The sequence below is a fragment of the Pleurodeles waltl genome, chromosome 5 (genome assembly GCF_031143425.1).
Source record: "Pleurodeles waltl isolate 20211129_DDA chromosome 5, aPleWal1.hap1.20221129, whole genome shotgun sequence".
NCBI lineage: Eukaryota > Metazoa > Chordata > Amphibia > Caudata > Salamandridae > Pleurodeles > Pleurodeles waltl.
In genome coordinates, this window is record NC_090444.1 from 1,769,440,046 (window position 1) to 1,769,464,035 (window position 23,990).

A 23,990-nucleotide genomic window follows, 5' to 3' on the forward strand; every position below is an offset into this window, starting at 1 on the left:
AAACAAAGGGTAACCCTGAAGATTCACAGCTTCAACTTCAAAGCATATATGGGTCCTTGCCCTCAACACATTCAGAATGTTGCTACCCATTACATATCGGTGTGACTCCAATTCATCCATATAGATCTACTCAGTTAAATTCAACAAAAAATGCACAGACTAAGGGCCTGATTTGGAGTTTGACAAATGGGCTAGTCCATCACAAAAATGACAGCTACCCCACCCACCAATTACAAGTTCATTATTCCCTATGGCACTTACAAAATAAAAAAAGTTTCTGTATTGAAGCTTTTGGGCTCTTTGTGATGCAAATGGGTCCATTTGTACCAAGACCTTGGCACCTGTGCCACCATTCAACATTAAGCTCTGGCAGTGCCTCTTTGCACTACACTCATCAACCGCTTGCAGGGACCACCATTGTGCAGCTCCAGCAATGCTCATCCATGATACATGGCCTGCTCTTTGAGCTATCCCATCAACCTGCAACTCGAATTATGAAAGAGGAGGCAAACCAAATTCTGCGTGAGACCAACTATCTACACTAAAGGAATTTGCGGTTGACATGTTTCTCACCCTATTAGTCCTTACGGATCTGGTGGTGATTAATCTGGAGCTAAAGCGTGCGTGGTCCATGCTAAGAAGATATGAGTGCTCCTCACTTGTGTGACCTATCAATACTTATCTATAGTATGTTGGGAAACTGTCCCACTAATGGTGATGATCATCCTAATTTCAGTCTTTCAGTCACTTTCGGGTTCATGGGTGACCTCACACCAAGGAGCACATATATTATTGCTTGGGAGTAGTAGCATCCATGTGTTTCCAAGGGGCCCGTTCCTGAAACTAGGGGGGTCATCACCATTAGTGGGACAGTTTCCCAACATACTATAGATAAGTGGTTAGTGAGTGCATTTGATTCTAAAACCTGACCTGGTACCCCCCCACCTAATTGGCTGTGTGGTGTACAACATGTCGGAACAGTGTACTTTGATAGTATTGCGTTACGTTATCGGGAGGATGTAAACTGTACTGGACAATACCTCCCTTTTCCCTCTTGTAGTTTGCATAAATACTTTACACAGTGCCTCTAAGTTAAGCCTGCCTGCTTCTTGTGCCAAGCTACCCAGGGTTAAGCACAGGTTAATTTAGTGACTTTTTGTGGTTTCCCCTGCAAGGGATTGTGGCTGTTGCTTGACCAGGGCTCACACCCCAGTCAGCCAACAACCCAATTTCTCACAGCGACTTAGGTTTAGAGCCCCCTAGGTTATTCATAAATTCCAAGAGTACCCAATGAATATTACAGGAGTAGATGTGCTTACTCTTACAAGGATAACTTTTAAGTAATTTTACCTTTGACTGAGTTTACTGCTTTTTGGCTATTCACAAAATCCAAGTGAAAAGTTCCTTAAAGTGTAAGAGTAAATTACATGTGTAAATTACTCAAAAGTGTAAGTTACATTTGTGATTAGGTCCTGCAGTTTGTGAATAGCCCACAGACTCTTCGATTTGGTGAAAACATGCAAGTTATACTTTTGGAGTAAATTTCCACTTGTTTTTTGTGAATAGCCAAAAAGTAGTCAACTTACTGAAAGGTGTTAATAACACAAAAGTGTAAATTACCTTTGTGAATCAGGCCCACAGAACCCAAAAGTACTACTAAGAGTAAGTGTTAGACATGGCCCTCCCTGCGGGGACCCCCCCAGCCTGTTTGCCTCATCTCTCTTATTTTCTGAACATGTTTTTGTTGGCTCTAGCACTACCAATGAGTGCTAAAGTGAGTTTGCTCTCTCCTTTAAACATATTGAAATTGGCTTATCCTAGATTAGCATATTTAATTTACTTGTAAATCCCTCGTAAAGTGGTACCACAGGTACCCTGGGCCTATAAATTAAATGCTATTAGTGAGTCGGCAGCAATGATTGTGCCACCTACTTAAATAGCCTTTTAAAGCAGGGCCCAGGCCTGCCATTGCAGCCCGTGACTGCAGTTTTAAACTGTCATTGCAACCTGCTAATAAACATTTTGGCAGGCTTATGCCTTCCACTTTAATATATATGTCACCCCCACGGTAGGCCCTAAATTGCTATAGCGCAGGGTGCGCTGTATTTAAAAAGTCAGCCATGCACTTTTAAGTTTTACATGTTCTGGTAGTGAAAATTCTCAAATTCATTTTTCACTATTGTAAGGTCTACCTCTCCCATAGGATAACATCAGGTTACTGTATTACATTTAATAAGTGACAATGTGTGTGGGAACAAGTCAAAAGTTCACATTTGGTGTCGGAGGAATTGTAATTCAAAATCTCTTAAATGGTGAAGCCTGATTTTAAGTCACAATTCTGAAAATGCCACCTTTAAAGGTTGCCATTTTCTAGTTCTAACCATTTGGTGTCTGAAGCCTGTTCTCGAGTCACATGACTAGGTGTAGTTGGCCTTTGTGTATTCCTCCCAGACTGTATCACAATAGTGGGTTTGGGTGTTGGCAGGATGGACCGCCTTGGCTTGATGGAGGCACCAGAGCTGTCACCTACAGCACCTGCACTTCAAATGCACTGGCCCAGTTCACACGCAAAGGACCTACCACTAGCCTACTGCCCCCCCAGATAGACGGGGACCAGGGCAGAGAGGCAGGACATTCCAGGCACTTCTGCAATGGGAAACTACAGAAGCTTGTCCCACTTAAAAGAGGGCACCAGGTATAAAAATATGACCCTAAGAACCACTCTTCAGTACACACCTGGATATGTGGATAGCGCAGAAGAAGGACTGCCTTGCTGTCCTGCTGTCTGAGAATCCCAGGCTGAAGTGACTACAAGGGCCACTGACTGGCTTCCTGCTCTGAGCTATAGGAAGATAACAAGCTCCAAGGGCCTCCCTGTAACTGCCCAGCTGAACCTGCTGCACTGGACCAGCATGGGCCTTCAATTAGACGTATCCGAGCCCTGCTCGCCTTCGCTGGAGTGGGTTGTGGCTGTTGCTTGAGTAGGAGTTCCACACCTTCAACCAATTACCCGATTTCTCACAGTAAGTCACACCTGCTCATAACAGTGATTTGAACCCACTGTCTTATGTTTTGCCACTATAGTATGTGCTTGTAGCAACTCAGATTGTATATGATGCATGCAGGGCCGTCTCAAGGTACACCAGCACCCTAGACAAAGGAACATATATTGCTTTCCCCTTCTTTGGTATCCATGTAGTTACAGTTCCATTTAATAAGCCCATGAGCGTGGCACTCCAGCAGGGGTGATGTGGGTAACCACATGTGTGTCTTAAATATATGGAATAGGCTCTGGACATATTACACAAGATTGCATTTTCAATAGAACTCTGGGCTTGCTTTTTGTTGATGCAACATTTTTTCAATGTACCTCTTCACTATATTTCATATTGTTTTATCATCAACTTACCACCATAGTGGCAAAATAATTAACAAACTATTTGTCGCTGATTTACCAATCAAGACGAGCCTCCTAGTAGCGCTCAACTACCAGTTCCAAGATGGAGGTTGGCCACGGCCCCCATCGTGTGCATATAGCATTCATGCAAACTAAGATAACAGGGTGCTTACAAATGAAACATGCATTTGCAACATTATATTATTGAAAAGTTGCCAGCACCAGGGATGTTTATTTTTTCTTTACTGAGGGACTCCAAGTAACATTAGAGACAACAATATTTGTTTATTATCAACCTCAAATTTTTCTTATTTACTAAATGAGAAAAATACATAGTAAAATAGTTATTTTTTAATATTTTGTCATCACATTTTCCATTGTTAGTTTCTTTTTTTTAAATTTGCTTTATCTGCTACGACTTAGGCCCTCATTATGAGTTTGGCAGTCTTTTGACAAGATAGCCGCGTTGTATGTGCCACAAGAACACCAGTGCTGGCAGTATCCTGCCTGCCGTATTAAGAGTCCACAATGAAGACCGCCAAAATACAGCCACAAACCTGTCACCGCCAGGATAGAGGTGGTCCCACCACCAGCACCGTCACGCCATGCCGAACACAATCCGCCCTCCAGATTACCACCCACAAATCAGCACAGCACGGTGGAAAACCATTGGCGGTGGGAACCACCTCAGTCAAAAACACGCCTCCACCAGAACACAGCACCACATTGGACAAATCAAATACCCCACACCTGACACACATCAGACGCACCAACACACACACCACTTTCAAACACATCCCCACATAACCCACAACCCTTTGCAACCAAAACGACATATACGGGCAGTGAGGAGCACACAAACTAAAGACACTGCACTCATACACCATACGCACAGTCACACACAACACTCAGCACAAACCACACAACTGCACCATTGACACAATAAACACATTGTTACAGCACACAAACACCACAAATAACCAGCACATACAACCAAGCACCCCCACCCCACCAAGCACCCTACACTGCACCCTTGCCCACTACTCACCCCCCACTCACAAAACAACCACCATGTCCCTTCAAAAACACCCACACTTCATAGACAATGAGTTGAGGGTCATGGTAGATGAAATTGTCAGGGTAGAGCCACAACAGCTTGGAGCACAGGTCGAGCAAACATCCATAGCCATGAAAGTGGAGTTATGGCAGAGAATCGTCAACAGGGTCAACTCAGTGGGCAACCATCCACGCACAAGGGAGGACATCCGGAAGAGGTTGAGCAACCCCTGGGGTAAGGTGCATTCCATGGCATCCAGGCACCAAATTGCTGTGATGAAGACTGGCGTGCGCTTCCCCCAGAAGTCGCATCATGGGAGGAGAAGGTCTTGGAGATCCTGCATCCTGAGGGCCTGACTGGAATACCGGGAGGACTGGACTCTGGTAAGTAACTAACACTCCCCTAGCACTAATTGGTCCGGTCCAGCAGGCTATCCCAACACCCTATCTTTCACTACACCTCCCACACAATCACCTAAAGCCTCTACCCTGCATACCACATCACCACCCAGCCACAATGCCCAGACAGTCTCTGCCTAGTGCACGGATGGTACTGCCAATAACCATCACTACAACTCCCACAATGCACCTGCACATCCACATGAAAAGCTGATATGTCCACATCACAGTGCAACACCTGCATGTACAACTATCGCACCTGCAACACCAATAGGATGCTACAACTGAGGACCTATACATGGCAATGCAGCAATGCAATCCTCATTCATCAACCCTCAATGGAACATGGTACCCATTTCACTGTCCATTACCCAAAAGCAATGTCTGCAGCGCTGCCTCAGTCATTGCCCTAACTGGGAATCAAGTCAAGCCACTGTATGCATAAGATAAAGAGACCAACATTCACACCACCACCATGTGATACTCTCCCACTTTATTCACAGGTACCCCTGCCACCATGGAGAGGATGCCTGAGACAGACAGCCCTCCCCAGGATGAAGGTTCCAGTGAGGACAACGCCTCAGGATGGATGAACATTGACGACTTGCCTGGCCCATCTGGGACACCTGGTTGGTCCACCACTCCCAGCCTCACCCTGCCCACATCCAACCCCCCTCAACCTGTGGCATCAACATCACACCCAAACCCTCAACCCAAGGATTGGTCAACGGTAGTGTGCCCCAATTACAGGGACCTGAGTCGACCCCTCACATCCAAGACAAAGGTAGATGCTGTCACAATACCAGTAGAGGCACATGGCAGAATGGGATGACACTTGACATTACAGTGACACACATCCTAATACATACATAGCAATGGTCCAAGCTCTCTCTTTCTGTAGCTGTGCCATCATGTGTGGGACATTGCTGTTCCTCAGAATGAAGGAGTCATGCACAGATCCTGGATACTTGGCCCTCACTTGGAAGATGTAGTGGTCCGCGAGACACACCATCTGTACATTGATGGAGTAGTAGTTTTTCCTGTTCCTGTAGACTTGTTCATTGGCCCTGGGAGGGACCAAAGCAATTAGGGTGCCATCTATGGCCCCTATCACGTGAGGGATGCATCCAATATGATAGAACAGTAGGCAAATCCACACGTTGGGGGAACCTGACGTAGCTGTCCAGGTGTTTCAGTAAAGTAGACAGTAAATCTGTCAACACAACACTGAACATGGGCTGTGACATTCCTGCTACCAAGCCCACTATAATCTGGAATGAACCGGAGGCAAGGAAGTGTAGCACAGACAAAACATGTACTGCAGAAGGGATGGCATAGGGATTACGTATGGCAGGCAATAGCTCAGGCTCCAACTGGGTACATAGATCCATTATGGTCTGACGATTCAGACAATAGGTCTGGATGATGCGTCTCTCCTACAGGGTAGCAAGGTCTATCAGGAGGCGGTACACTGGTGCATGTCTCATTCTCCCTAATACAGGGTATCTAGAATAGACAGGAGAGAATGTACAATTTGATGAGCACTCTACACGTGCTAGCTGACAAGATCCTTGTTGCACACAACAAACACTGTGGACATGCCCCAACAGTTGCCACATACCATATTGGCCATGTAGACGGGTCATGTAAACCAACCTAGCTGCCCATTGCAGGCCCTGACCAACAGCATGTCACACAAATAACGTGTAATGTTCCATGAAAAAGCTGCATACTGCTCCAGCACGGACCAGGTATGTACTAAAGCCAGTGCCTCATATGGTTACACCGCCTATGATGCGCCGAGCCACTGGACATGCACTGGAATTTACATCACCCCTCGTACACCACTGTGGCATGAATATCACATGTATGGGCCCATTCATGGTGGCAGAACATAGGCCTACAAAGCATTTTAAACATATGCCTACAATGACACACTTTTTTTTCCTTTACAAACCATTAAATGTTACTAAATGGCAGCCGCCTGTCCTGCGTGCACTGGACAGAAGGAAGTGGCCTAATTCCACCGGAGTATGTTGTCATTGCGGTAGGCGGTCGCAACCACCATGCAACTCCTTATTGGATAAAATTGCTGCCTATGGGAGACTGGGGTCAATGATGATCACTGCCGGCGGTGACGGCCATATACGCAGAGGCCGTGACCACCATTTTCTGGTGCCTAGCTCACTTGACTTCTGATGCTCCTTCAAGCAAGACCTCTATGACGTGAGCTGCTGTGTACTGTCTCTGGGAGCCACCATGCCACCTCCTGGATGAGATAGGGCCTCAGCCTTCACCCAGGAGTAGCTAGAGAAGCTTATGGACGGGGTCCTACCCTTGTATGGGCAGCTGTATGGGGCACCAGAGGAGCAGGTGAGCCCAATGCCATATCCTGTGTGATAGGGGTGTGTGAGGGTGAAAGGCTTTGCCACACCGGACAGGGAGTGGATGCATGCAGGGTGCATGGAGTACATGCGCGTGTGCCATGACGATAGGTTTGTGGGCATGTGGTGTGTTTGATGTGTGTAGTCCACTCCTGTTGCTGTGGTGCCACTCTACATGACCTTCTCCTTGTATCTGTGTCACCCATGCTGGTCAGCGCCCATCAGAAGAAGGGAATTTGGCGTGCCATCGTCAAGCAAGTGCAAACCATGGGGGTCCATGCCCAGCAAAGCACCCACTACAGAAAGCAGTGGGAGGATGTTGAGAATTAACGTAAAAAATACTGGTAACTTTGTCGATTGAAGTTTATTTCGTGAAATACACAACCCGGCGTTATGCTCCCGCTCCGACTCCTCTAACCGCCAGCCTTCGAATCCCTGTGCGTCAACCCTCACGACCCACGATGTCTGGAACCCTCATACATCCTAACACATCTTCTCCCATTCAATAATAAATTGCAGAAAGAAAGATAATCCACAACAAGAGAATATGAAACAAAGAAATAAAAAAATATAAAACGAAGGTTAGAACATATGAACAAAGAAATGCAATGACAAAACTGTACTTAAAAAATGTCATAAAGAGTAAAACTTGGACAGTAAACTAAGAATTTTCTATATTTTCATTTCAGGAAGACCACCTGTTATAAAGTTCATCTAATGAAATCTTTCAAGTAAGATGGTGGTTTCCTAATCCTCTTCTGAGGAGCGGGCACATTCACTCCCTCAACAAAACCATCACCACCTTCATTTGTAACATCTTCAACGCAAACACTAAACAACATCCGTTCTGTTTCACTCGAAACTTCACCATCATTTATAAACATTGCTCCTGAACAACCTTCATCCAATCCTTTATCACTTGTTCCACCCTTTTGATATATGGCTACATTCCTGAAATTCCACCTGTCACCATTTTCCAATATCACATAATGAGTGCCAACTTGTTGAACTTAGTTAAGCCTCTTGTATTCTGCCTGACTTCACTTTAACCCAGTCCCCCACTTTTAATCGTGCTAATCCATTGTGCTTTGCACGCGTGGGTTTGTATCCCATCCTTGTCACCAAAAAATGTTGAGAATTAACGTAAAAAATACCATTATCTTTGTGATTGAAGTTTATTTCGTGAAATACACAACCCGGCGTTATGCTCCCGCTCCAACTCCTCCAACCGACTGGCCTTCGAATCCCCGTGCCTCAACCCTCGCGACACACGATGTCTGGAACCCTCATACATCATAACAGAGGACCTGAGATGCTGGGCCTGGAAGATGGCAGAGGCCCAGCTGGGGACATCCCCCCAACGAGGGAGGGGAGTCCGTCGGACCCTGATCCCCCTAATGGCCTGCATTTTGGCGATGGCCTACCCTGAGGTGGATGGGCGTTTTAGGGTAGCACAGCAGCCACAAGGGGCTAAGTATTGACTATAACCTTGCACATGACAGGCCTTGTTTGGGATTGGATGGCTTACTAGTACCAAGATGAGCATTTGATCAATGGTACAGCCAAATCGACAATGGGTATCAGTAACCCTGGCAGACTTACTATCGTTGATGTGTGACAATACTATCCTTTCAGTGGATGTACTAGTCAGATTTCCCATTGTTGGGTGGGTCTGGACACCCTAAGCATGGTGTGTGACCACTTCCATCCATCTACATCAGTGTATCAGAGGTGTTAGTGCATTCCTATTGGTAGTTGTCTTCTGCAATAACTGAGACAATCTGGATAGTGTATTGTAGCTTCCACTGACTGATTGTGGGGCTGGCTTCACAGTTCCACCACATGAAGGGGGCAGGAGTATTGCCATGAAAGCTGACTGTGCAGTCATATTTTAAATTCAGAGTGTAGGAAATGTGCAGGTAAACTGCTGTATGTGATTCAAGGAGGGCAGATTGCCCAGCAAAATCGGTTTTGGGATCAATCATTGTCTGGACATGCCATTTCAACAATATGATGGTATTAGATGTGGTAATTCCCCTGAGAGGTCCCTGATGTTTCACCAATGTGTTTACATGTCATGTATGACATGGCCCTGGCAGTTAAAATGCTGCTATGCAGAGTCACAGCCTTCATCATATCAATGTGTCAACTTGTGTGCACATCTGTTGTTCAGTTATCATTGCCTTGGCCAATAGGTAGTAGCAGACTTGGGGTGGAATTGTAATGACATGCCCTGCCATGATATGTTATGTCAGAGATGTACATGTTGATTTGTGTCTAAGGAAGGTATGTATTGACCCTTATCCACCCTATCTTTCTCTCTCTGCCTCCCTCTCTTTCTTTCTCTTTGTGTGCATCAGCATCATCAGGTGGAGGAGAAGGAGCACAAGCGAGTGGGGAAGCAGCAGCCCACAGGACTTAGGAGGCTGATTCCAGCAAGGCCGAGGGAACCAGTGGGACGGAGGGTAAGGGGAATGGACCAGGGGAGAACAGATCGACCATATCCTCTTCAGATTCCTCCTCTGATGGATACGCCCTGGCGGTGGTGGACCCATCTGGGACCACCCCAGCAACATCATTGTCTGACACCCTTCTTCCTATCACTGCCCTCCCTGTAGCTGCCCCCCCAGTCAGCCCTGCTGTCCTCAGTGAGAAGGCTATTGACCTCCTGAGGTCCATCTCTGTGGGTCAGTACACCAGGGACTGGCAGCTCAAGTCCAACAGAGCAGCTCAAGTCCAACAGAGCAATGCGTTCCTGGAAGGCATTCAAGGTGCCCTGGCTGGCCTGCAGAGATCCTTTCAGGCTCTGGCCGCTTCACTGACAGCAACCAGTGTCCCTTTGTCTGCCGTCCCCCTCCACCTACCTCTTCCCAATTCCAAACCCCTCTCCCCCCACCCATCCAGAGCACACATTCAATCAATAATTTGTAAAGCGTGCTACTCACCACTAGGGTCTCAAGGCGCTGATGGGGTGCTAGGGGAGATTGCTACTGCTCGAACAACCAGGTCTTGAGGCATTTCCTGAAGGTCAGGAGGTCCTGGGTCTGTCATAGGTGGACACGGAGGGAGTTCCAGGTCTTGGCGGTGAGGTGGGAAAAGGATCTGCCGCCAGCTGTAGTTCGGTGGATGCGAAGGACGGTGGCGAGGGCGAGGTTGGCGGAGCGGAGTTGGCGGTTGGAAATGTGGAAGGTGAGTCATTCGTTGAGGTAGGCAGGGCCAGCGTTGTGGAGAGCTTTGTGGGCGTGGATGAGGAGTTTGAAGGTGATCCACTTGTTGATGGGGAGCCAGTGTAGGTCTCTGAGGTGGGCTGAGATGTGGTTGCGGCGTGGGGTGTCGAGGATGAGGCGTGCGGAGGCGTTCTGTATACATTGCAGTTTTTTCTGGAGCTTGGCCGTGGTTCCAGCGTAGAGAGCGTTGCCGTAGTCCAGTCTGCTGCTGACGAGGGGGTGGGTGACCGTCCTTCTGGTTTCGGTGGGTATCCATCTGAAGATCTTGCGGAGCATACACAGGGTGTTGAAGCAGGAAGATGAGATAGCTTTGACTTGCTGGGACATGGTGAGCGATGAGTCTAGGATGAAACCTAGATTGCGTGCATCGTTGGTGGGTGTCGGTGCAGTTCCTAGGGTGGCTGGCCACCAGGAGTCGTCCCATGCGGAGCGGTTGGAGCTGAGGATGAGGATCTCTGTCTTATCTGAGTTCAGTTTAAGGTGGCTCTTCTCCATCCAGTTGGCGATGGCATGTAGTCTGTTGTGGAGGTTCGTTTTGGTGGTGGCGGGGTCCTTGGTGAGTGAGAGGATCAGCTGGGTGTCGTCGGCGTAAGAGACGATGTTGAGGTTGTGGGATCGGACGATGTTGGAGAGCGGTGCCATGTAGATGTTAAAAAGGGTTGGGCTGAGGGAGGATCCTTGGGGAACGCCGCAGATGGTCTTGGTGGCTTCAGAAAGGAAGGGAGGGAGGGTGGCCGACTCTCTGGGTTCTGCCAGAGAGGAAGGATGTGATCCAGTCCAGGGACTTGTGGCAGATCCCTATGTTGTAGAGGCGAATGCGGAGGGTGTGGTGACAGACAGTGTCGAAGGCAGCTGAGAGGTCCAGGAGGATGAGGGCAGCGGTTTCGCCTTTGTCGAGCATGGCCCTGATGTTGTCGGTGACGGCGATGAGGGCGGTCTCGGTGCTGCGGTTCCTGCGGAATCCGGATTGGGAGATGTCCAGGGTGTTGTTGTCCTCCAGGAAGAGGGTCAGTTGGCCGTTGACAATCTTCTCGATGACCTTTGCCGGGAAGGGAAGGAGGGAGATGTTCCTGAGATCTCCAGGGTCTGCTTTGGGTTTCTTTAGCTGGGTGTTGACTTCAGTGTGCTTCCAACTCTCTGGGAAGGTGGCGGTCTCGAAGGAACTGTTGACGATCACACGGAGTTGGGGGGCGATGATGGGGCTTGCTGTCAACATCAGGACAGTCCGCGCTCTCGGGCGACAAAAGTGCAAAAACCCAGTCTTTATGCAAGAGCATAATTCATGCATTGTGTTTATATGCAGTATGTCAACCTTTTGCATTGCAGAGTTTAACCTTGAAAAACACTAATAATGATGTTTGCAATAACTGTTCATTTGCAAGGTATTGCTGCAGGCTTACTGAGTGTGTTAGGGTGTGGTCCCTTTCAAGGACCTTCTAGAAGCTTTCCCTGTAGCATGACTGGGCTGGGCTTGACTCTATATAAGGGAGCCAGCCCAACTCCACGTGCTCACTATTCAGATGTCCCGGTGCAGAGCAGCAGCAACTTCCTGAGCTCCTGTTCCGGAGGCCTACCTTGATATTCCAGGCCTACCCTCATTATATTGGTGATCCTTGAGCAGGGCGGTAAGGCCGAGGTTGGGCTTGGCCCCCGACCCCCGTTCTCAAAGACATTCGAGTTTTGGGCCTAGTTGTGAAACTCTCTGTGTGCATGAGTGTGATTTCATGGCATTTGCATATGCTTGTCCGAATCGGCAGAGTGCGCGATTCATTTCTCACATGTAACCCTTGGCATTCAGATCGGCAACAGTGTGTGCGATCATTTCATGGCATTTGCATGTTCTTGTCCGAATCGGCAGAGTGCGCGATTCATTTCTGACATGTAACCCTTGGCATTCAGATCGGAAACAGTGTGCGCGATTATTTCATGGCATTTGCATGTTCTTGTCCGAATCAGCAGAGTGCGCGATTCATTTCTGACATGTAACCCTTGGCACTCAGATCGGCAATTGTGTGAGCGATCATTTCATGCCCTTTGCATATTCTTGTTCGAATCGGCAACAGTGTGCGCGATTCAACCCTGGCATCAAACTCTTGGCTTTTGGATCGGCAGTGTGAGCGATCATTTCCTGACATTTGCATCGTATATTTCGAATCGGCAGCAGTGTGCGCGATTCAATCTCTGGCATAAAACGCTTGGCTTTTGGATCGGCAGTGTGAGCAATAATTTCCTGACATTTGCATCGTGTATTTCGAATCGGCAACAGTATGCGCAATTCAATCCTTGGCATAAAAGTCTTGGCTTTTGGATCGGCAGTGTGCGCGATCATTTCCTGGCATTTGCATCGTGTATTTCGAATCGGCAACAGTGTGCGCAATTCAACCCTGGCATAAAACGTTTGGCTTTTAGATAGGCAGTGTGCGTGATCATTTCATGACATTGAAAACGTTGGTGAGCCGTGTTTGTTGAGGTGCACACATTTATTCTGAGCTTTTGGATTTCTTTGAAAAGCTTAAGTCAAAGTGTGACATTCTTTGTGCATATTAAGTTCCTAGTACAGTTCCTGTTGTTTCCAGGGAATGTTCAGATAGCCTTTGTCCTCATGTAAAAATGCAATGTTTATTCTGAAACATTATTCAAGAAGGTTCTTGTATTCTAGACAGTATGTGATATTTCCTGAAAAGCTCATCTGAAACATTGTATTAACCCATTCTTGATTTTTCCAGGTACCTAGATTTCTTGAGGTCTAGTTATAGTCATTTCTTAGGTTATCCATGATTACAGTATAAGAACTCTTAGAACCATAGTCTATTGAAAGTTAATGTGATTATATCTTGACAGTGTGTTGTTTAACCTCTTGCTTCCTACAGGTCTCCTTCCCAGCTGTTCCCTACCTAATCCCCTTTTCCCCCACTTGGACTCTCTCAGGCTCTGTGGTATATCTATTGGAGCTTTGGAGCTGTCTAGTGGCGGACATGTTGGGAACGTGCGCAAGCCAGAGGATCTGGTCTCCTTGACACTTGCTTTGTTGAAGACATGGTGAGGGCAGGGGTCGGAGGGTGATCCGGAGTGGATGGTGCTCATGGTTTTGATGGTGTCCTCGTCGTTGATGAGGGTCCAGGAGAGAAGGAGGTTGGTGTGGCTGGGTGCATTGGGGTTAGTGGTGGCTGCGGTGGTCATGGGGGTCGAGGAGTTGAAGCTGTCATGGATGTCCATGATCTTGCGGTGGAAAAAGGTGGCAAGGGAGTCGCAGAGGTCTTGCGAAGGAGGGAGTTCGATGGAGCAGGACCTGGGGTTGGCGAGTTCCTTGACAATGCTGAAGAGCTCTTTGCTCCTGTGCGCGTTGTTGTTGATGCAATCCTTTTAGAAGGATCTCTTGGTGGTCCGGATGAGCTGGTGGTGCTTGCGGATGGCTATCTTGAGGGCAGCTTGGTTGCTCTCTGTTTGTTCGTGGCACCACTTCTTCTCGATTTTTCAGCAGTCCCGCTTGGAGGCCTAACGGTCGGCGGTGAACCAAATGGCCTTAGTGCTGGTGTGGTTGTTGGACGGTTTCCTGAGCGGAGCGAGGGTGTTGGCGCAGTCATCTATCCATTGTCTGAGGTTGGGGGCGGCTGTGTTGGAGTCGGTGGTGCTGGGTGGTGGGGCACGGGCAAGGGTGGAGATCAGCTTGTCTTCAGTGATCTTGTTCGAGCTGCGGCAGGGGATCTGTTGTGGGTGGTGGTGAGTGGCGGGTTTCTGGAAGGTGAAGTGGATGCAGCGGTGGTCGGTCCAGTGGAGTTCAGTGGTATCCAAGCCATATGAAGAATGAGAACCCATGAAAATAATTTTAGAGTGCACAGTCTTTATTTATGAGTTCATAAGTCCATTCAAGAGCAGTAGATGGAAATTGAGCCAAACAGACCCAGTCATTGATGCATAAATATATCCAGAAAGTAAATAATTGTAAGACAGTTGCAGCAGCCGACACGTGTTTCGCCCCCGCGGTGATTCCACCTGGGGCTTTCTCAAGGCTGAAATCAATTAGGAATAAACAGATTAAGGTCACTAATAGACCTATTGAGAATAGTTTAATGATAGGTAAAGTATAAGCATGCAATATAACATGTAGAGATGTGACCATTCCATACTTCTGACTTAAGTGTAGAATGAAAAGTGAAAAGCAAATAAGATTAAAAGAGTGACTAAGGATCCCTAATAAACCAAGATGTAAAGATAAGTTATCTTTTAGTTTCCGTGAAATGAGAGAAAATAGAATATAGTGTTAGTCCTGATCCATAAATTGACTAATAATGATTATTAGTGAAGAAGATCATTTGTGACAGATGACCCGTGAACAAAATATATAATGCGTAAAAGGTGACCCGTAACGAAAAGTATAAATGTTGGAGTTGCTGGCACTACAAGACATCCATGCAAAGTGAGTAAGCCATAACCCTGATAGATTATTCGTGAAAATTTTTAAAAGAAACCCGAGAAAGTAGCGAAGAGTAAATAATCATACCAGTATGATATTCATGATTTTACAGCACATCATTATGGTCTTTGGTCTGAGTTTTGAAAGAAAAATTTAACAAATTTCATTCATTTGGACAGAAAAAAATCTAGTCTCCTAGTTAAACATCCAGTACAATAATTTAAGATAAAACAACAATGCATTGCAATAAATGGTGATAAAAAGAAGGAAAAGGTAAGGTCTAAATTTCAAAGAATCATTTTACCGTATATTGAGTGTCAATTCACCTCATATTATACATTTGCCCCGATAAATAAAAGTTGGCAAACAAGCCTCTTGTTACTTGTAATTATAAGAAGTCTAAAGTAACGACAGTCCCAATACCCAATATTGTCTATATCCATAGTCAGGGTGATAACACTTACCCAAATACCTGTGAAAAAAATAACCTTCGAAAGAAAACGGCAGCGAGTTGCCGAAAGCGCGTCGGACGCCATCTTGAAAGGGATTCGGACCGCGTATTAGCGTTTATAAAGGGACTTTCCAATGCTGGCTTAGTCCTTTTTCGCTTAGGTGACGCCATTTTGAGACTGGTAGAGAAACCCGGGATTATTAGAAATGAAACTGCATATTAATAACAAATATCGGAAATAATCGAAAAAGACTGTAAAAAAATGTTTATGACAGAATTGGGCAGTAATGCACAGGTAATCGGACGTCCTATTTGGAAAGTCTCAACACGCGTATACAACAAAGTTAAGTTAAACCTTGTTATTATTCTGGGCCAGAGTAAATAGGATCCCAGAAAATTACATGCAACATATTGAAATGGGCCAAAATAATCCTATAGTTTATAGAAAAAATATGCATAATGGAGACTAAAATGGAATAATATGAGAAACTTTGTGTTACATCATTTTAAAATTCTATAAAGTGAAGCAATCAAGAAAAAGCAGACAGATCCTACCCCAGGGCGAAATTAGATGACGTTAACTTGACAAAAATTATGATTAAAGGCAATCTATAACCTAAGAAAAGGGAGACCTAAGAATGCAAACAACTGGGCGCCCATTGGAGAAATGATAAATTGAAAAGTAGTCATGAATGGCAGAAAAGAAAAGAGTGTTATAACTATTTTAGAGAAAACCAAACAATATATAAGTGGAATGAATTAGAAATCTAGTTCAATCTAGAAGCAAATCAAGAAAGTTTTTTTATATAACATTATATCCCGCTAACACAAGGTCTTAATAAAGGAGATGATTAATGCAGCCAAAAATGCCATTCTGGGTCTTTGTTCAAATCTCTCCGTACAGTGTCATAGCGGATTATAAGACGACTTTCATTCTGACTTAGTTGTAGTTCCAAATTCGGTGGTATGGCTGAAGGTGACGTGGCTGCTGGCGGAGAAGATGGGGTCCAGCGTGTGGCCTGCAGAGTGGGTGGGCGTTGTGACCAGTTGTTTGAGACCGAGGTTGTCGATCAGTGTGGTGGAGTTGCTGTTTTTGGCGTTCTTGAGGTGAAAATTCAAGTTGCCGAGGAGAATGTAGTCTGTAGAGGTAAGGGCCTGGGTGCTGATTATGTCAGTGATGGAGTCACTGAACTGTGGCTGGGGGCTGGTGGGCCTGTAGACGAGAGTTCCTCTGAGGGTGGTGTTGGTGTTGATGTGAATCTGGAAATGTAAGTGTTCATCGGCATCCAAGGTGTCATCGGTGTTGGTCGAGATTCTGACGGTGTTCTTGTGGACAATGGTGATCCCTCCTCCCGGTCTGTTGGTGCCGTCTCTGCGGGTGATCTTATAGCCTTCAGGGATGGCTATGGTGATGTTGGGTTCCGAGGAGGGGTTCATCCAAGTTTCGGTGAGGAAGGCGAGGTCTGGGGAAGATGAGGTGAGTAGGTCCCAGAGTTCGACAGCGTACTTGTGGACGAGCGGGTGTTGAGGAGAACGCAGCTGAGGTGGTTGTGTATGGTTCTGGCGTGATGCTTGGCGGCTTGGGGGCAGGTGAAGCTGCGGATACGACAGGAGAAGGGTCAGTGGGTGAGCCTCGGGGTGGCTTGGAAGCAGGCAGCGGAGCAGCCTGTGTTGAGGGCGTGGAGTTCATTGGCGTTGTAGCAGCGTCGGGTTGTAGCAGCATCGGGCGATTCACACAGGCATTCATCCACCTCAACAGACACGGTTTGCAGTGACAAACCCAGGCACCACAAGATCCACCACCGGCATGCACACAGACAACATCCACATGCACACACAACAACATCCTCTCCCTGCACCGACTCCCCCACCATCCCCTGCTTCACAGATGTTACACCACTTACACCTGCTGGCACGACACCAACACTCCCTGTTCCAGCCACTTGTACCACCATACCCACAGTCAACACAATAACAAACCTGCATACATCCACCCCATTCACCACATGCACACTCACCAGAACCACCTACACTGCCACATGCAGCACATTGTCCATACCTGCAGCCACCACCCCCACAGACAGTCACCCATCCAACATGGCATCTCCCAGCACCTTCTCCCACCTCCTCCCAAGACACCTAAACGCCTGCACTCAGCCACCCAACAGACACCCAGCACACACATTCAATCCACCCATGCACCTTCACCCAGGACACCGACAAGAACACATCTTACAACCACTCCCACTCCCTCCACTCCCAAACGCTTTTCCCATGACTGCCCTTGTGTCCCTAACAAATGTTTCCTTTATGAGTTTTCCCTGGTCCCTACCCCTCCCCATGGTTCCCCAAAGTGCCCTGTGTCCCTCCCCAAGTCCAGCTCTTCCACCTCTCAGTCCTCCCCTGTCACCTCTGGTGTTGTCCATGCCCCTCCCCATGCTAAAAAGTCCACCTCCCCCCACGCAAGGTGCCACCTCCCAAGGCAAAAGCTAAGGCGGCTCAACTCATCCCAAACCCAAGGCCTCCCTGCCCAAACCCAAACCCAAGGAGCCCCCGCCCAAACCCAGACCCAAATCCAAGGACCCCCCTCTCAAGCCCAAACCATCACCACCCCCCAAACATCCCTGAGGTGCCTGCATGCCCCCTTGATGCCCCTACACTGTGGAGGTCACTTTGCAGTCAGAAGTCATGTTGGGGCACTGTGTTGTGCCATATGTGCCATGGGCACAATTGACAATGGAGTGGCCAATTGCCTAATTTTGTATATAGTTTTGTGCCAAAATTCTGTTAATTTATTATATCTGGACCAACCTGCAGTTTGTATCGATGGTGACATACTTGTCCTGCCTTTCCTTCAACATGGATGTGTTGTGTTTGTGGGATTTGGTTTGTGTGAGTTGTGTGTGTTAGTTGTGCTAGCTGTTGTGCATGGGCTGCATGTGTGTGTGTGAGCCTGCCATAGGTGTCGCTGCTATTGGTGTTTTTTGTCTCTGTGATATGATTGTTTAGCCCCATGCATGTGTGTTGCTGAGTTGTGCATTGCTCGATGTGAGATGTGTTGTGGTGGTGTTGTGTGCCATTGTGTGGTTGTTGTGTGTGCGTTTGTATGGGTGGTGATGGCTATGTCATTTGTGTTGTGTGGATGTGTTGAGACATTTGGTACATTGTACGGGTGTGTGTTGTTGATTGGTTGTGAGTAGCCTTTGCGTAGTGTTGTCAGTACATGTTGTAAAGTGTTGGTGTGCAGTTCTATTGGTTGGCAACACGTCTGTGTAGATGTGATTGTGATGTGTGAGTCAGTGGTGTTGTGTACATGTGTGTTAGCCTGTGGCGGTGATGTGTGTGCGGGGTGGGGTGTGGATGTCACATGTGTGTTAGATGTGGTGTGTGTATTGGTCGTGTGCGTGTGTGTGTTTTGTGTGTGTAGGTGTGTGTCTTGGTATGGGTGTGTGGTTGCGTGGGTGTGTGGTTGCATATGTGTGTGGCAGTAGGAGACAGTGAAAAGTGCAACGGGGCTGTCCCTGGGGGCTCCTGCACTACCCATGCCAAGTGTATGGGCAGTGCAGGGGCCCCTATGGGTCCCACTGCACTCCGTCTCCGCCAGCTTTTACATGGCAGTGCAACCGCCATGTAAAAGCTGGCGAAGAGGGGGGTTGTAATACCCAGGCTGGCGCTGCATTCAGCGCTGCCATGGCGAATTAGGACAGCCAGCACTGCCAGTAGAGGGAAACTGGCAGTGCTGGCGGTCATACTGTGGCGGTCAGACCGCCACAATGACCCTGCCAGTCTGAATACCGCCAGGATCGTAATGAGGCCCAAAGTGCTATTTTGCAGCAAGGTGCTCCAAGTGATATCTTAGACGATGATGTATATTCACCTTTCAATGGAGTCAGGTGCATGATGCGTAAAACATTTCCTAGTATATAGTTATATGCTTCATATGTCTACCTTTGCATACCCTATGGGTGGTGAAACCTCATGCAGGTTTCGAAGCCATGATTAGGAGGACACCAATAATCTTGACCGTCAGAGAAGTCCTCCAAAGTCTGATCTCTGGAAGTACGTTAAAAGAATGATCTACCCATTGGCCCAGTATTCCTTTAGCTTCCCAGACATTTTATTGAAAACAGCAGAGTTTCCAACCATAACATGGGCGCTATTAAGAACCGCAGTGAGGTGAAGGGACTCTAGGGCAACTTATCTGTTCACTGAGATGAACAGAGTGAATTCCTCCACAGTCTTAGAGAATGTCAACAAAACACTTTCCTCCCAAGAAAACATCAAGTACTTGTAGCCACTGCATCAACACAAAACAATGCCTCCAGGTCCCTAGGTATTAATGGTTGAAGAAAGCTAGACCTTCACTAACCTACCAGAGACAGTTTATAACTAGAAGCTCATCTGCCTTTGGCCTCTGTTGATCCATTTCATGCCCAAGGCAGATGACCTTCTAGGTATAAAACTGTTAAATGTTATCCAGATGGCACCAGGCAGTCTTTCAGCTTTGACAATCGGGTACTCGCCACTGAAGGAGCTGACAAGAGGTAAAGGTAAATCCCTTGAGTGTAAGATGCTAGAAAGAAGAGAACCTGATCAGATGTAAAGATGCATTCATCATTTCAAATAGCAATGCCTCAGAGAACCTGCTCATTTTCAGAAGTTCCTGCATTATATCATAACTAACATAATGCAAACTGCCTTAAAGGTAACTAGTGGAACTCAGCCATAAATTGTTAAATATAACAATATTTCTTTAGACCTTACTGGTCTAAGGAAAGTCCCACTGGGATGTGGCTCATGTCGTCACTTCTACTTTATATGGTTTTACCTTCTTTCTATTTATTGTATATTATGATGCTCAAGTATTAAATATTCAATTCAATTTATGTCCCTCTGATATCAGTTGCTTTCGGGTCAAAAATAAATAAAATAGTGAAGGAATGTCCAATATTGATCCTTCTTCACCAGAGCCATGGACGATTTTTAAGATATACACTTAAGATACAGTGATATAAAATGCACCTAAATGATGAGGAGTGTCGTCAGGGAAATCTGATGTAGATAGTGCCCTCGCGGAACAAAGCAAATGCCTACAATATGGAGGCTGAGATCATCACAGTGGTATCTCATGAAGGGGTATACAGTGTTATATTAAGCTCACAGCTACCCCTTCATTGGAAGTGTTTTATTAAAATCTCACATATCCACAAACTGCACTTGGTAGGTGCAAAACTTTGAACCTGTAAAGAGAGTGAATCCAAGAGAAACTGTGATTTTATTAAGTGTTTTGCAAAAACTCTAATGTGATAGAATTTATTAAATAACTAATGAGGTATGAAATACCTAATTTATTGATGCACATAGACAAAGCTAGTCTCGAGACACTTGTTTCACTTACCTCCAGACTTTTTTGAACTTTCTCCAGATGTGCATTGTTAGTCTGCAGCAGTTCCAAGACTCCTGCTGCTGTGGCAGCTCTTAAAGCGTTTGGCAGGTTCTGTGTCCGCTGCATTATCTCCTTCCATACAGTATCCACCTGAGAGAAAAGCTTGGCTTCTGATGGAAGCTGCCTATAACCATCAGAGACAGAGAGCAGAACACAGGTAATAAAGGAAAACACGCAACCACCTTCTACTCTGCAGCACTGAAAAGTTAAAGCATTTTCCTAGGAACATTAGATATGCTGCATAGATAAAGAAAGGGCATTGTCATTTATGAAAGAAAACAAGCTAACTAACATATTGGAACCTTATGTGCTGCATTAGTCCACTTAAAGGTGCAAAACAAACCAACACCAGAAAGGTGGCAGCAAACCCCTCAGGACCAGAAAAAACACTTCCAAGTAGTGCTTATATCTGATTACATAAAGGGTGCTCCACCATTTAAAAAAAACACATTATATTAATACCACTTCAAAGATGGTGGCATTTCTTATATGAATAGATGAGTGTATCCATAAGCATGTATAGATGGATGTGCAGGTGTGCATGCTTGTGCCTTTGTGCACCATGTGGACCATCTTTTAGGAGTACCGATCAGAGTTCAAATGCAGGGTTCTCCAGAATCAACAGTCTTCTTGTCTAGTTGTTAGCAACTTTACCCCCTCCAAAATGTTCTTTCTTGCGTAAAGTCAGCAGGTTGAGTCTCAGCTGTCCCTGTTCTAGTTGGACCTCAACTGGCCAACGGCAACTCAGGATAGGTGGGTCTAACCAAGACTTCATAAGTCAGGCTATAGGATTACTTTTCAGGGCACTTGATGCCTTACTCAAGAAACCCAAGGCAGACCCTAAGGACCTAAAAAACTACCAGCCCATCTCCCTGCTTCCGTTCCCGGCAAAGGTTCTCGAGAAGATCGTCAACAAGCAACTGACCCATCACCTGGAGGAAAACAACACTCTGGACCCGTCCCAATCCGGCTTTCGTAGCAATTACAGCACCGAGACCGCCCTCATCGCTGCTACAGACGACATCCGGACCCTCCTGGACAAAGGCGAAACCGCAGCCCTCATCCTTGACTCATTGCTCTCCATGACCCAACAAGTCAATGCTGTCTCATCCTCCTGCTTCAACACCCTCTGCATATTCCGCAAAATCTACAGGTGGATCCCTACCAAAACCAGAAGGACGGTTACCAAGGCCCTCGTCAGCAGCAGACTGGACTACGGCAACACTCTCTACGAGGGAACCACGGCGGTTCTCCAGAAAAGACTGCAACGGATACAGAACGCCTCGCCCTCAACATCCCCCGCCACATCACAGCCCACCTGAGATACCTGCACTGGCTCCCCATCAACAAAAAGATCACATTCAAACTCCTAACCCACGCCCACAAAGCAATCCACAGCACCGGACCAGCATACCTCAATGATCGTCTCACCTTCTACACCCCGAACTGTCAGCTCCGCTCCGCCGACCTCGCCACTGTCCCACGCATCCACAGGACAACAACCAGCAGCAGATCTTTCTCCTACCTCGCTGCCAAGCCCTAGAACACCCTCCCCATCCACCTACGTCAGACCAAGGACCTACTGACCATCAGGAGACTCCTCAAGACCTGGCTGTTCGAGCAGTAGCAGCTCCTCCTCCCCTCAAGAGCCTTGAGACCCTCACGGGTGAGTAGCCGCTCTACAAATGCAATGATTGATTGATTGATTGACCCTCGCTTCAGTGGTGTCCCTCAAGATATGGTGCGTTGCACACCGCACCATATATCACTAAGCACTCAACTTTCTGGTCAATGACCTCCCAAGATCTATCCTGCACTTGACACAGGACCAGGCTGTAATAGAGGTCCCCTAAGTTCAGATGCTGTAGACAGGTGGAAGGTCCTTATTGGAGTTGGCTCTGTTAGCATAGAATAAATTGCCAGGAACTGTATGCCAACTATCTAATCATCCGGCTATTGGGTGGAGAGCCTCAACAGGACACAAGAAATCTCCAGGAGTGAGCGAGAGCTTTATAAAAGCTTCTTAACATGACATAAGGCAAATTGTTTTCTGGATTTGTGTGGCAACCAATGCAGCTGAAACATTGTTCATGCTGTCTGAGAGAATCGACAAGCTATAGATTCTGTGTGACTAGTAATCAAACCTAAGTACAGCAAATGTTTCCCAACCAAGAGAAATCAATAAGGCAGTTAATATAAATTTTAACACCAAGCCTTGCTTAGTTTGCTTTCACCATTTTTGGATTATCATGGGGGCGGGCAAGGAAGGGCAAATAAAAAATGTAATATGATGCCTCAAATGGAGTGTCAATTACACATAATGTATGAAATGGCCAATCACAATTCCCGTAGGTATCTTCTACCTGCCCTTAGCTGATCAGTGGGTGATAAGGAGGTTTTACAAAAAACAGATGCTGCACACAGCTCTGAAATTTAAATATGCTAATCTTGGACCATGGCCCCTGCACAAATGACCCCTGTGCAGTCTGCAGTGCATGGGAGGGACCACCATCCTCCCTCTGTAATAAAAACGAATGGATGCTATTCCAGCACCTGCACATTGCAAAAGAGATTCTCTCTGACTTGCATTTGTAAGAGGTTTGAGTGAGCATGACCTATTGAATGTAACCTGTGCCCGATAGATTCACCATCCTGAGGCGGAACACGACTCAGGGAGTTTGATTTTGTACCCTAATGGGTCTTGAGAAGGGGGCAAAAAGGGTCTAAAAAATGCTCATGGGGCACACCTCACACAGTGTTTCGGTCACAGACTACACCCCCTTCTGTTTTGTTAAGGACAGGTTCCTAGCATACTTCCAAAAAACAACCAATGGAGAATATCTCCAGATGTGACCTGCATAGTTGCTTGCACAGACAGTATCTGCACATGATGACCCGACACTTGTACTGGAGGAAGGCCTTCACTCGCCCACTCAGAGAACAGCCTACCACAAGCACACCCGCATGGGGCCGCGGGTAACACCATTGCACTGTGAAGGTGCAGGGTGATCTGTACATGTGAAGAGTGATTGTGCATAGCATGCCACTACAAACATGAATGGGCATTCAGGGAAAGAGATTAAAGGAGGGAGAACATGCCATTTTTTAATTCCCCTAATAAAGATCATGCTGCCTCTGGTGTATTCTATGATATTTATTGGATACCGAACAAAAAAGTGATGGAATTTGAAAAATGCCTTCAAAACTGGTTACACA

General features: G+C 46.6%; 1 protein-coding gene across 1 annotated transcript in view; it reads right to left on the reverse strand.

Annotated features, from left to right (window-relative positions):
- The window catches only part of DNAH14 (dynein axonemal heavy chain 14), a 923,784-nt gene that overhangs the window by 649,775 nt on the left and 250,019 nt on the right, over positions 1-23,990 (reverse strand). Inside the window, exon 23 of the mRNA XM_069236199.1 lies at positions 20,727-20,898. Coding sequence (XP_069092300.1) covers positions 20,727-20,898 — 172 coding nt within the window. The remainder of the gene's footprint in view (positions 1-20,726; positions 20,899-23,990) is intronic.